The following is a 12,761-nucleotide window of genomic DNA, read 5'->3' as shown; positions in this document are numbered from 1 at the left end:
TCACTAGCAGCTGAGCAGCTGGTGTCGCCAGCATCAAACTAAAATATCACTTCTAATGTTAATGTTGGAGCTAAGCAGAAAACTTTACCAGTCATGCCCGTCTGTAACATTAATAGACAATGTTAGTTTAACAGGACAACGCAATTATGTGTGTCTGAAAAGTTATGTTAACTGTGAAGTCACAGATTGAAGCTGAAAAAACGTTTGGTTTCTCCCGTAACCCCTGATTCTCTGATCACATAGTGAGGTAGAAACAGGAGCATCCTGAGCCTAAACTACCAACTCTATTTGATCAGCAACGAAAATATGGTGCCAATTCACCAGAAGCCCAGAAAATAAACAGGGCTGTAGATAAATACATTTGTATGGACAGATCTTGTTTCTGGTTGTTATTTATTATGGGGGGATTTTTTCGTTGTTATCATTGATGTTACTGTTCTGATCTTTATTTAAAAAATGACATGCCTCTTAATTTTTTGCTGCTATATCAAAAATGGTATCGAGTATTGAATATTTTCCTGGGTATCGATATCGAGTTTGAAATTTTAGTATCTGACAACCCTAGTGTGTAGTGTAATAATTGAAGGTCAGGATTTGTAAAAAAATAAATAAATACAGTCAGGTCCATAATTATTTGGACAATGATACAGTTGTCATCATTTTGGCTCTGTACACCACCACAATGGGTTTTAAATGAAACAATGAATACCTGCTTAAAGTGCAGACTCTCAGCTTTCATTTAAGGCTTTTTTCAAAAATGTAGTATGAACCGTGTAGGAATTACAACCATTTCTTCACACAGTCCCCCGACTTTAAGGGCTCATAAGTATTTGGACAAACTAACATAATCATTAATTAAACAGTCAGTTTTAATACTTGGTTGCAAATCCTTTACAGTCAATGACTGCCTGAAGTGTTGGACACATAGGCATCATCTGATGCTGGGTTTCTTCCCTGGTGATGCTCTGCCAGCCCTTTACTGCAGCCGTCTGCACTTCCTGCTTGTGTTTTGGGTGTTTTGCCCTCAGTTTTGGCTTCAGCAAGAGAAACGCATGCTCAGTTGGATTCAGGTCAGATGATATGACTTGGCCATTGCAGAACATTCCACTTCTTTGCCTTAAAAATGTCTTTGGTTGCTTTTGCAATATGCTTCAGGTCAATGTCCATCTGCACTGTGAAGCATCGTCCAATGAGTTTTGAAGCATTTAATTGAATCTGAGCAGGTAATGGTGCCCCAAACACTTCAGCTTTCATCCTGCTGCTCTTGTAAGCAAGACAAGACTTCACTAGAATAAATACAGAGGGTTTATCACAAGATGCAAACCATTGGTTAGCCTTAAAAATGGAAGGCCAGATTAGAGTTTGTCAAAAACCATCAAAAAAGCCTGTACAGTTGTGGAACAGCATACTATGGACAGATAAAACAAAGATCAACTACCAGAATGATGGGAAGACAAGAGAAGGAAGAAGGGAAGGAACTGCTCATGATCCAAAGCACACCACCTCATCAGTGAAGCATGGTGGAGGTACTGTTATGTCATGGCCATGTATGGCTGCCAGTGGAACTGGTTCTCTTATATTTATTGATGATGTGACTGCTGACAAGAGCAGCAGGATGAAAGCTGAAGTGTTTGGGGCACCATTATCTGCTCAGATTCAACCAAATGCTTCAAAACTCATTGGACGATGCTTCACAGTGCAGTTGGACAATGACCTGAAGCATACTGCAAAAGCAACCAAAGACATTTTTAAGGCAAAGAAGTGGAATGTTCTGCAATGGCCAAGTCATATCATCTGACCTGAATCCAACTGAGCATGCGTTTCTCTTGCTGAAGCCAAAACTGAGGGCAAAACACCCAAAACACAAGCAGGAAGTGCAGACGGCTGCAGTAAAGGGCTGGCAGAGCATCACCAGGGAAGAAACCCAGCATCTGATGATGCCTATGTGTCCAACACTTCAGGCAGTCATTGACTGTAAAGGATTTGCAACCAAGTATTAAAACTGACTGTTTAATTGATGATTATGTTAGTTTGTCCAAATACTTATGAGCCCTTAAAGTCGGGGGACTGTGTGAAGAAATGGTTGTAATTCCTACATGGTTCATACTACATTTTTGAAAAAAGCCTTAAATGAAAGCTGAGAGTCTGCACTTTAAGCAGGTATTCATTGTTTCATTTAAAACCCATTGTGGTGGTGTACAGAGCCAAAATGACGACAACTGTATCATTGTCCAAATAATTATGGACCTGACTGTAAATAAAATAAATTTTCATTGCAGCAGACAGTATCTCAACAGATTTGACCAAGCTTACCATTTACACTAGCCAACTATCTGGAACAGATAGTGGGTATAGATACCTGAAGAAACCTGACTACAGCACAGATATCATTCCCTCTGTATGTCTGGTTCCTCATGATACTCAGGTAACTGTATGCAGATAAAGGTAGTGGAGTAAAAATGCTGTGGTTTCAGGTGATCCACTGGAACTCTCCAAAGAAGCTCAGAGTGAAGAACAAACATGTGGAGTTCTTCAGGAACCTCTACCTGACCTTCCTGGAGTACGATGGAAACCTGCTGAGACGAGAGCTGTTCGGCTGCCCGAGTCAGGCCAGTCCAGAGAGCGTCCGGGTTAGACACACACACACACACACACACACACACAAAGTGCGGTCAGCAGATACATATTGACGTTTCCTCTATCTTATTATCACGTGTTTGAAATAGAGCCTGACTGACCAATATTGTTTTTTGAGAGTAATTATTATCTGCTAGCAATCTATTGGTCAGTAGTCAAAAACATAATCATAATCACTGAAACACTTTTGGATCTGCAAATCAAAATGTCATTATTGTGTCATTGGCAGGATAATAATGATGGTGATAGATTTTCCCTTGCACAGCACTGTGGTTGCCATGAAACACAGTTCTCTGTCAGGTTTTCCAAATCTAGCTTAAAATCCAAATGAATTTAATTGGTATAATTGGTCGTGATGTGTTTAGGGTGCCAAAACTGGACTGAGGAGGAGTAACTATTATACATTTTGTCTAGTCTGAAGCAACAGGACGTGATGATCAAAGGATTTTCTGTCTCAAAGGAAAGCTCTTCTTGGAAAGGAACCAAAATGTCTTGTTGCTTTGGATGTTTGTGCACTAAGAGCTACTTTAAAAGACTTCCGCAGAGCTTTGAACAGTATTGTCTGTCTCCTCAGCTGCAGGCAGCTCTGGAGGAGCTGGACGAGGACGATCAGTGTTACGACTTCCGCCGGGAACGACTCACTGTTCACCGAGTGCACCTCTACTTCCTGCAGTACGAGTACACGCCCACCGAGGACGACACTGACATCACGCTGGTGGCCCAGCTCTCCATGGACAGGTACAAGACTATTTTAAGCAGCTATCTAGTTGTTGCATGTCGACAGTGAAATTAAAAATGACTTGGGTCAGACTCATGTTGCACTTTGTTCATAAACCAGGTAAAGATTAGCATTTCAATTTAAAAAAAAAATACCTGCAGGTCAATGCTGGAAGTGAGGACATAATTTTACAGCTTCAGGGTGTCAGACTGAGTTCTGCAGCACTCTGACTTTAAGAGCCACCAGCTTTACTGTCACATGACTTTAAATACGGTTTTAGATACCTCACAGTTAAAACATGACTAAGGTTAACAGTTCAAACCTGGAAACAGCAGTTAAGGTTTCAAGGACCTCCATTTTGATTTTATTAAAAAAAAAACATCTATTCACAAAATGGAAATCTTAACACCATGTCAAGTTATCTTTTCTGATGGATCGAATGTACAGTTACTGGAAACGAATTTCCCTCTGGGACGAATAAAGTTAGTCTAGTCTAGTCATCTACCTCAGTAACACCTGTGAATGTATCTGTACCACTTGTAGGCTGCAGATGCTGGAGGCCATCTGTAAACACTGGGAAGGCCCCATCAGCCTGGCGCTCTACATGTCCGATGCCGAGGCTCAGCAGTTCCTTCGCTACGCTCAGGCCTCTGAGGTCCTCAAGAACCGCAAGAACGTTGGCTACCACATCGTCTACAAAGAGGGCCAGTTCTACCCCGTAAACCTAGTGAGGAATGTGGCCTTGAAGAATGCTAACACGCCGTACGTGTTTCTGACTGATGTAGACTTCCTGCCGATGTACGGTCTCTACGATTACCTCAGGTAAGACCAGCCATGTGCTCCAGGTCACAAACTTAGCTGAAACGAGGTGCTAACTTGCAGCTGAAAGTACAGTAATGTTAGACTGTAATGTAAGGAGTTCAGCTTTTAATGATGATAATAATAATAATAATAATAATAATGAGTAAATTATTTAAAAATGTGTACTACATGTGTTGAGTAATATATACATCTGCTTAATTTGCCAAATGGAAAATGTTTGTCACAATAAAGCAGATACTACTTCTGTTCAAAATCATTTAAGCTTTATTTAGGAAAAATATGCCAGTTTTCCTATTTTTTATTTATATTATTATATTTTTTAAATGTTGTTTTTCCCTCTTGATAAAATACTTAAAAAATGAGTACATCCTGGTGATAAGAAACAAATATAACTGATCATTTTGACTCTGATTTTGTTTTATAGTATTCAACATGATACAAATATATTCCCTTCTGCCTGATTTATAGAAGTTTAAGGCATGAATACTGTGTTCTCACTTGTCCATAGTTCGAATGGTTCGGTTTTAGTTGTGTCCGTTGGTATGAACACTGTGCCTTTGTAAGCTGCGTCTCACCTGTGAATCATCTGTCCTGTTTCCTCCATGCAGAAGGTCTGTGGTGCAGCTGGACATGGCTCACACTAAGAAGGCACTGGTGGTTCCAGCTTTCGAAACACTTCGTTACCGTCTGTCCTTCCCCAAATCCAAAGCTGAACTGCTCTCCATGCTGGACATGGGGACTCTCTACACCTTCAGGTACCTGAACATAAATAAACATATCAGTAAATGGTAAATGGACCTGCATTTGTATAGTGCTTTTCTAGTCATCTGACCACTCAAAGCGCTTTTTACACTAAGAGTCACATTCACACACACGTTCATACACTGGTGGCCAAGGCTACCATACAAGGTGCCACCTGCTACTCAGTTTTTTTTTTAAGTCACTCACACACCGATGGAACAGCCATTGGGAGCAATTTGGGGTTCAGTATCTTGCTCAAGGATACTTCAGCATGCAGACTGGAGGAGCTGGGAATCAACCCGCTCTACCTCTGAGTCACAGCCGCTTGATGACTGAGGAAAAATAAATGGATTGAAAAACACTGTGCCAGCCAATGATGTCATCAGTTTGTCTCTTTAACTGTGTCCTTCTCTTCCTGCCTCTCCAGGTATCATGTGTGGCCTAAAGGTCACGCTCCTACCAACTATGCCAAATGGCGAACAGCCACCACACCGTATAAGGTGGAGTGGGAGCCAGACTTTGAGCCCTACGTTGTGGTGAGACGGGACTGTCCAGAGTATGACCAGCGCTTTGTAGGCTTTGGCTGGAACAAGGTGTCACATATCCTGGAGCTGGACGCACAGGTACGTCTAATAGCTGCATAGGGAGGGTGGGGCTCGATTTTGACAGTACAAATGTAAAAGATCAGCACCACATCAGGCGCTCAAAGTCGATGTGGGTATTTTATTGTGATTGTCTATGCTATGTGCCAAACTGTTGGGCAAAGCGGAATAAAAATCTGAGCGGTGTGGTGATTAATCATTATCTTCTCAACCAGTCATCATGTGTCTTAAAACGTGGCATGTACACAAATATCCCACGACATTAAAACCACTGACAAATGAAGTGAGTAACATTTATCAGCTTGATAAAATGCAGTGCTCTGCTGGAAAACCTTGAGTCCTGGCATTTATGTGGATGCCATTTGACACACACCACCCACCCAAACACTGCTGCAGATCAAGTACACCAGCTGAGGAATGTGACAAAGAGCCCAAGAATTCGACTTGGCCTCTAAATTCCACAGCTTCCAATCTGATCGACCAACTGTGAGACGTGCCCATACCCCACCGAGCAACCCACAGGACTTAAAGGATCTTTGCCCTGATCTAGGACACGGCAGTTCACCCCCAGAGGTCCTGTGTCCATGCCTCAACAGGTCAGAAGCCCAGAGGTGGATTTGACTTGGCTCTGACCTGTCGCTGCATTGACACATGACCTTTGGGGTATTGGAATGTCCTATGATAGCTCAATCAGATTGGGATCTGCAGAATTAGAAGGCCAGGTCAATGCCTTGAGCTTTTTGTCATGTTCCTCAGACCACTCCTGAGCAGTTTTTGTGGTGTGGCATGGCGCATCACTGTGATTCTCTTTGTCTGTCAGTGGATTTAATGTCATGGCTGATAAGCGTTTGTTTGGTTTTGTTATACAGAAACTTAAGTGTGAGCTGTATGGATGTGTTTACTGTGGGAATGTTTCCTACACTTTAGATAGTTTGTAATGTAATGTTATAAGTCTGATGTGCACTTCTTGGACTTATCTTTGTTCTGCCACTCAAATAGAAACTGTATTTTTTTTTTTTTTAATAGCTAATGGAAAAGTTTTGTACTTAGTTAACACAGCAGCCATAGACAGTAAGTGTTCTGATACATGTGGCTTTGAGGTCATTGGTGTTATACTGAAAATCGTATCATGCCGCCCCTAGCACACACTGGACACGTCGCGCTGCAGCTCATCAACAGACAAAGTTTTTACTACTTTTACTGAAAGATCTGTACTTCCTCCACATTTATGTTGGCTTAAAATCATGTGTGGACAGCCCCTATTTAAACTTGATTTCTCACATAAAAGCTGATCTCTAGAGCTATGACTCACCAGGCAATATCTTCTTGGCCATTGTCTTTATAATGGCGGGGTTGTGAATCATAGCTCAGGATATTTCTCAGCCTCAACTAGTCTCTCGTCATCCATTATTTGTCACACATGAAACAGCAACAGACTTCCCTTTGCATCAATTGCGGGAAAAGGGGTTGAGCTGCCACAGGAACAGAGAAAAAGAGCTGCTACAGAATTTGGTATGTACAAGCAGAGAGCAAGTGGGTGTAAAACGCATTTAATTCCAGGGGCGGTGAGGCTGGATAAAGGACAGTGGCATGAAGTATTGCGGGGCGGCACATCTAGGAGTACCGACGCACATCTAGCTGCCGCCGGTGTGGGGTTGTTGAAAATTATAGGGGCGTATTTTTTGATGGACAGCGTTTGTCGCCGGTGTGTTTTCGCCTTGAGAGAGAATGATAAGTTCTGTAGGAATTCTGTAGGAATTCAAGTTAAACAGCTGTGGGGGTTTGTTTAGAGGGGAACCTGAAGAAGCTGATGAGAAATGCAACAGTGTATAGCATTTTGTTTCAGTAACCTTTCAGTTGTGTGGGAGTGAGTAAACTCTTTATGAATGTTTGTGAAAGCTGAATCTTTGTTACTGAGATGAGAAAAGGCGTGAGCTAAATTGTTTTTCATTATTTCATGTTCTGTTGTCTCAATCAGTTTGTTTTGCTTTTCCTCAGGAGTACGACCTGATGGTCCTCCCCAATGCCTTCATGATCCACATGCCCCACGCTCCCAGCTTTGACATCTCCAAGTTTCGCTCCAGCTCCAGCTACCGCAACTGTCTCAACACCCTGAAGGACGAGTTTCACCAGGACCTGTCCAGAAAGTACGGCTCGGCCGCTCTCAAGTACCTCACCGCCCAGAGGAACATCTAAAGACCAGAACTGCTGAGCGCCAGCGACACCGGCAGCCTCTAAGCTGACGAGGCCCGAGAGCTTGGACATGTACTGACGCAGCACTGCACTGCGGGCTGCATCGCCGCACAGCGCAAACAATGACGGTAAAGCTTTATGGCCCTTTTGAACATTCTTGGGCTCCTGTGCATTAATTCTCCAGTCGACGCCACCTCGAGGTGACAAGAGGACAAGACGCAGAGACGACCAACTGGAGTAAGTGGCAGTAGATTACCTAGAGGCAGGATTGACTGGGCTGAGAGGGGCCATGAATGAGCATGGATGCTGACGGGACTAGCTTTAAGGCCGGGAATTAACAACCATATTCTTACAACTTGTTTTGACAATCAGGGCTTTTTCCAGAAGACACACTGTCAAACAGTCCGTCCACATGAATATCTGGACACGACGGGACCCGTGTCATTTTGGAGAAACATTTAAAAGAGAAGACTACATTTGGAACATGTCTGTGAGGCCAGTCGAACTGGGGAAAGATTTAAGCCTTATCACTTTCCATGGTATTTACTGAAATATTTAATATTTCTTTTCTTTTTTTTTCAGTGTAAATCAGAACCAATGAATAACAACCATTTACAATGTTTCTTATTACGACTATACATAAGAATCAGTTTATTTTTCCTTCCTATATTTTCTGACCTCTTTGAAAGAATCCATCTTGTCCCAGGCGAATAATTTCAGATTTTCTGTGAGCTTCAGGGATGTGCTTTTTATGTGTGTGTGAGTATGATCCAGCTGCATCATGTGGCTCGTCTTCAACAAGCTTACTGATTGTCGTCGATGTCATCCTCGCTTTTGTCTTGATCATATATTTGCTTGCATGTAAAGAGTTGCACTACATGATTTCACATAAGAACATGGTCATTTTGTCACGTTTTTTTTTTTTTCATCATTCATCCCTCTGAAAGAAGCAAAACTCCACTAATGATAAGAGATATATCATTACTGACAGGGACCAACTCACACGACCAACACTTCCACCTTACAGTGAGTTGTTATTAAGGAAGCTGTTAACTCTGAAATTAAACTGCTACACTCGAATGAAAAGCAGGAGCTTTTTTTTTTTGTGCCATTACATCTATAATGTGTCTGATTCACTGGATATACTCTATGTGCCATCTACTGTAGCACCTAACCTACAACTCTGTTTTTACCTTGTAAAGTCCAACTGAAATGACAAATTTGTGCTTTTCTGCAGTCAGGTCACATTTATTATTGAAAGAATAAGACTTAGAGGAATACGTCACTTCCAAATTATAATTTGTAAATCAGTGACTAACTCAGCGTTACTTTGAATTTGTGAAGTTTTGTGTTTGTTTTAACCACATGCCCCCTCGGTGAACGATGAATCAAAAAAAAAAGCATTCTTCATGAATTGATGTCATAGGGGTCCAACTGCAGAACTGTAACAAAACATGAGTTTAGAAACTTGCGCACAACCCGTGCAGTGTAATCCAAGTCTCATGTATCCAGTCATATGCTTAGTACTTCCCAAACCATAAATTAAATTGTTTATATCACTTTCCTATAAACAGCACAGGCACACTACTTGCCCGTGTATGAGACTGCTTTGTGGAAGTGTTTCACATATTACAGTTTAAGCAAAAATGCATGTGTTTTGGAAGTGCTGAATATATGACTGGATGTATGAGACTTGGATTCAGAGTTGACGTAAGACAGCATATGGTGGCTTTTGGTCGGTATCATGTGTAGTTGTCCAGCAGATGAAAATAACAATGGCCAAAATATCCTTTGGGAGATATACCAAATTAATTAATAGCATATTAAATAGCCAAACATTGTGTGACCTATATGATATGTTACCAAGAAAACTCAATTATAAACAGACCAGATTTTTGGATATTAATTACCAACATATCTTTTTGTCCAGGCCATACAGAGTGCGTCCCTGCCTCTTCAGTGCATACGCCACATCCACAGCGATCACGGTCCTTCTCTTAGAGTTCCTGGTATAGTTAGGTGACGGCTTCACGGATCACGTTCTTGAGGAAGACCTCCAACACACCAGGGGTCTCCTTGTAGAAAACAGACCAGAGATACGCTTCACACCACCATGGCGAACCAGACAATGAATAACAGGCTTGGTGGACATTGATGCATGCCGATTTTTCATAGGCTGCTGCCCACTTCCTTTCTGCGCCAGTGTTGACCAATGGGGCTTTTCACAATTTGCTTCTGGTATCAACGGCTAGGTGACTGCTCAACAACTGACGTATCGGGGCACTTCGACTTTCAGTGCAAACATAATGCTTGGCAAACTGAGTGCTTTTCCCTCTTCGCATCTGCCACTAAACCTGTGATTAGTCACTCTGTTCAATAGACGTCTTCTTCATTTAGCTTATTTTCAAGTTATTAATTTTGACTCCTTTTATTGCTGTTTAAGTGTAGGTTATTTAAAACATATGTCTGATAGTTGTTCTATATGGCCAGAATTCTGGAATTTTAACAGCCATAGCGTAAACCCTGTTTGGATTATACTGCACAAGTTGTCAGTGTTTGGAAATGGATATTCTGATATAGTTTTGTATAAGATGTGGGCCCTTTTACTCCAATTCATCAGGAATTTTCTGGTTTGGATTCTTTGTTCACCATGGAGTCATGCGGGAAAAACAAAAGTTTTATTCACAAATTCAACCAACACAGGCAAGTCATTGATATACAAATGATCATTTGGGGGGTGAAGTATTCTTCTAGATTAGAAACTAGACTTGGTCATAATCATCACATGAGAAAATGTGTATTTCTCGGGTCTATTTGGAGTGGTTCTGACTGTCCTGCAGGATATGTTTTATCTAGTCCATGCTGGATTTGGGTCCAATATTATGGACCTGTGGAGACTGTACTTTCCAAGCCTAGCCTAGACAGCAAGAAAAATAACAATTTTTGTCTAATCTGACAAAACTTTGAATCTGCTAAAAGTTTTTTTTTTTAAATGCTTAGACTGCAGTTTACTCACTAATTAACTTAAGCAACTAATCTGAAATCTCACAATAACAGGTGGTCGTTTATCACACGAGATTACAAAAACAGAGGCATTAGCTAGGAGACTAATGTTAGCTGCAGTTCAAAGCCTGTTGGTCACACTTGACGTTTTATGCAAATGGAGTTTTGACGGGCTGTGTGCAAAGAAGTTCTGAATCTACAATGCAGATAACCACACAAACTAATATACAGACAAACAAGGAGGCCATTAAACCACATATGTAAAAGTACAAATTTGGATACTTATCCCCTTCCCACAAACACCAAACTTGTAATTTACAGAGCAAATCTGTATGCTACAATCAAAGGAAAACATGTAAACCAGTTTCAGTTGGACTTCAATCTACATAATTTCATTGTTTGTTTTTATATATACATACATTTTGTGAAGGATGGCAGTGTAGTTTGCTTGGTCTGACCATCAAACACTGCCAACCAACACATTACCATCTTAACTGACTATGATTTTGGTGATTCTCACCTTTTTGTCTAGAGCTGCTGTCAGATCAAAAAGATTGATAAGTTATTGGCCAGATTTAAACATTGTTCTGTGTATATTCAATCTCCCCAGAGGAGTCTTTCCCTCCAGCAGAGGACACACTTTATTCTTTTAGTGACATTATAGCCTCTCAGGATTTTAGTTTTGTTTTCAATCATTCATCTCCTCTCTACTCTTCTCACTACCATTTGTGTTAAAGAATTATTTTGTCCTCCACATTCTTCATTTATTTTCTTGACACCCCCCCTGCATTTGGACAAAAGGCAAGTCGGGAAGAATTGATTCAAATCTAGTATAATTTCCACAGAGAATAAGTCAGATGTGGCAAGTGGTGTACATGAGTGATGGTGTGTGTGATGGAGGCTCAGACTGTTTGTTTGGTGGAGAGTGAGTGTGAACGGAAGAGACCTAACCCCCCACCCCCACCCTGCTGCCATCCATGCCGCCTCCATTGACTTGTCGTTGATTGTGGTAAATGCTAGTGCCTTTGCTGTATTGTGAAACTGGATATTGATTGTACTGTTGTACCGACAGGGCCTGGGGATAGTCAGGCACTCTATTTATTATTGTTGATTCAAATCAATCATATTTTTCTATGTAAGTGCTTTAAATAAATTTGCCCTTTTTTAACACTTTGTCTGGCTTACTTTGTTTTCCCACATTGGCAAGGCATCCTCAGTAAACACCAGTTAAACTTTAATTACTGTTAGTAATATTAATGCTATTTTGGGATTACTGAAACCTTGAGGATTTTTTAAATTCTCACCCCCACAGAGCAAATAATATCTCAGGATATCCAAGGATTTATAATATTTACCAAGGTCAGTGATTTTAAGCCTGTGTGAACCTTCCATGTGTGTAATTGGTCCAATAACAAATTTCAATACAAACTAGATTATTTTGGATGAATACAGAAGTCTCCTGATAGTTCTTGCCCTGTTTAAATGCAAATTACAGGAAATTAATCGGAAACATAAATTTCCCTGCAGTCTGTTTAAAAAATAAATTACTTTTGTCCAGAAATTATGTTTGTCAACACCTATTTCTGAACTAAGCAACAGTTTGCTGCTTTCTCCACTTTTTCTCCACTGTTATTTTAGTATGGAAAACATATGTCCCAACTTACATACATTCAAAATGGCATTTAGAATATATACTAAATCTATATATCAAGACAGAAAACATGCAACTACAAAAACAGAATGAGTATTTCCTCTTTTTTTCTGCTATTGTACATGGTAAATGGACTTGCATTTGTATAGTGCCTTTCTAGTCATCCGACCACTCAAAGGGCTGTTTTACACTATGACTCACATTCACCCATTCACACACTGGTGGCCAAGGCTACCATACAAGGTGCCACCTGCTACTCAGTTTCTTTTTTTAAACACGCTCACACCGATGGAAGCATCATTGGGAGCAATTTGGGGTTCAGTGTCTTGCGCAAGGTTACTTCGACATGCAGACAGGAGGAGCCTGGGATCGAACCATTGATCTTCTGATTGGT

The 12,761-nt window shown here is 40.9% G+C and overlaps 1 protein-coding gene across 7 annotated transcripts in view; it reads left to right on the top strand.

Annotated features, from left to right (window-relative positions):
- Window positions 1-11,881, top strand: part of large2 (LARGE xylosyl- and glucuronyltransferase 2) — a 145,911-nt gene extending 134,030 nt beyond the window's left edge. For all 7 annotated transcript variants that reach the window (XM_033621658.2, XM_033621668.2, XM_078162031.1 and 4 more), the window contains 6 exons: window positions 2,475-2,630; window positions 3,212-3,375; window positions 3,899-4,177; window positions 4,786-4,932; window positions 5,346-5,541; window positions 7,519-11,881. In XM_033621658.2, the coding sequence (XP_033477549.1) occupies window positions 2,475-2,630; window positions 3,212-3,375; window positions 3,899-4,177; window positions 4,786-4,932; window positions 5,346-5,541; window positions 7,519-7,716 (1,140 nt within the window). In that variant the 3' untranslated portion in view covers window positions 7,717-11,881. The remainder of the gene's footprint in view (window positions 1-2,474; window positions 2,631-3,211; window positions 3,376-3,898; window positions 4,178-4,785; window positions 4,933-5,345; window positions 5,542-7,518) is intronic.
- The last annotated feature ends 880 nt before the right edge of the window (window positions 11,882-12,761 follow it).

Source organism: Epinephelus lanceolatus, chromosome 2, assembly GCF_041903045.1.
Source record: "Epinephelus lanceolatus isolate andai-2023 chromosome 2, ASM4190304v1, whole genome shotgun sequence".
NCBI classification, from domain to species: Eukaryota; Metazoa; Chordata; class Actinopteri; order Perciformes; family Serranidae; genus Epinephelus; species Epinephelus lanceolatus.
This window is presented reverse-complemented; position numbering and strand designations above follow the sequence as displayed.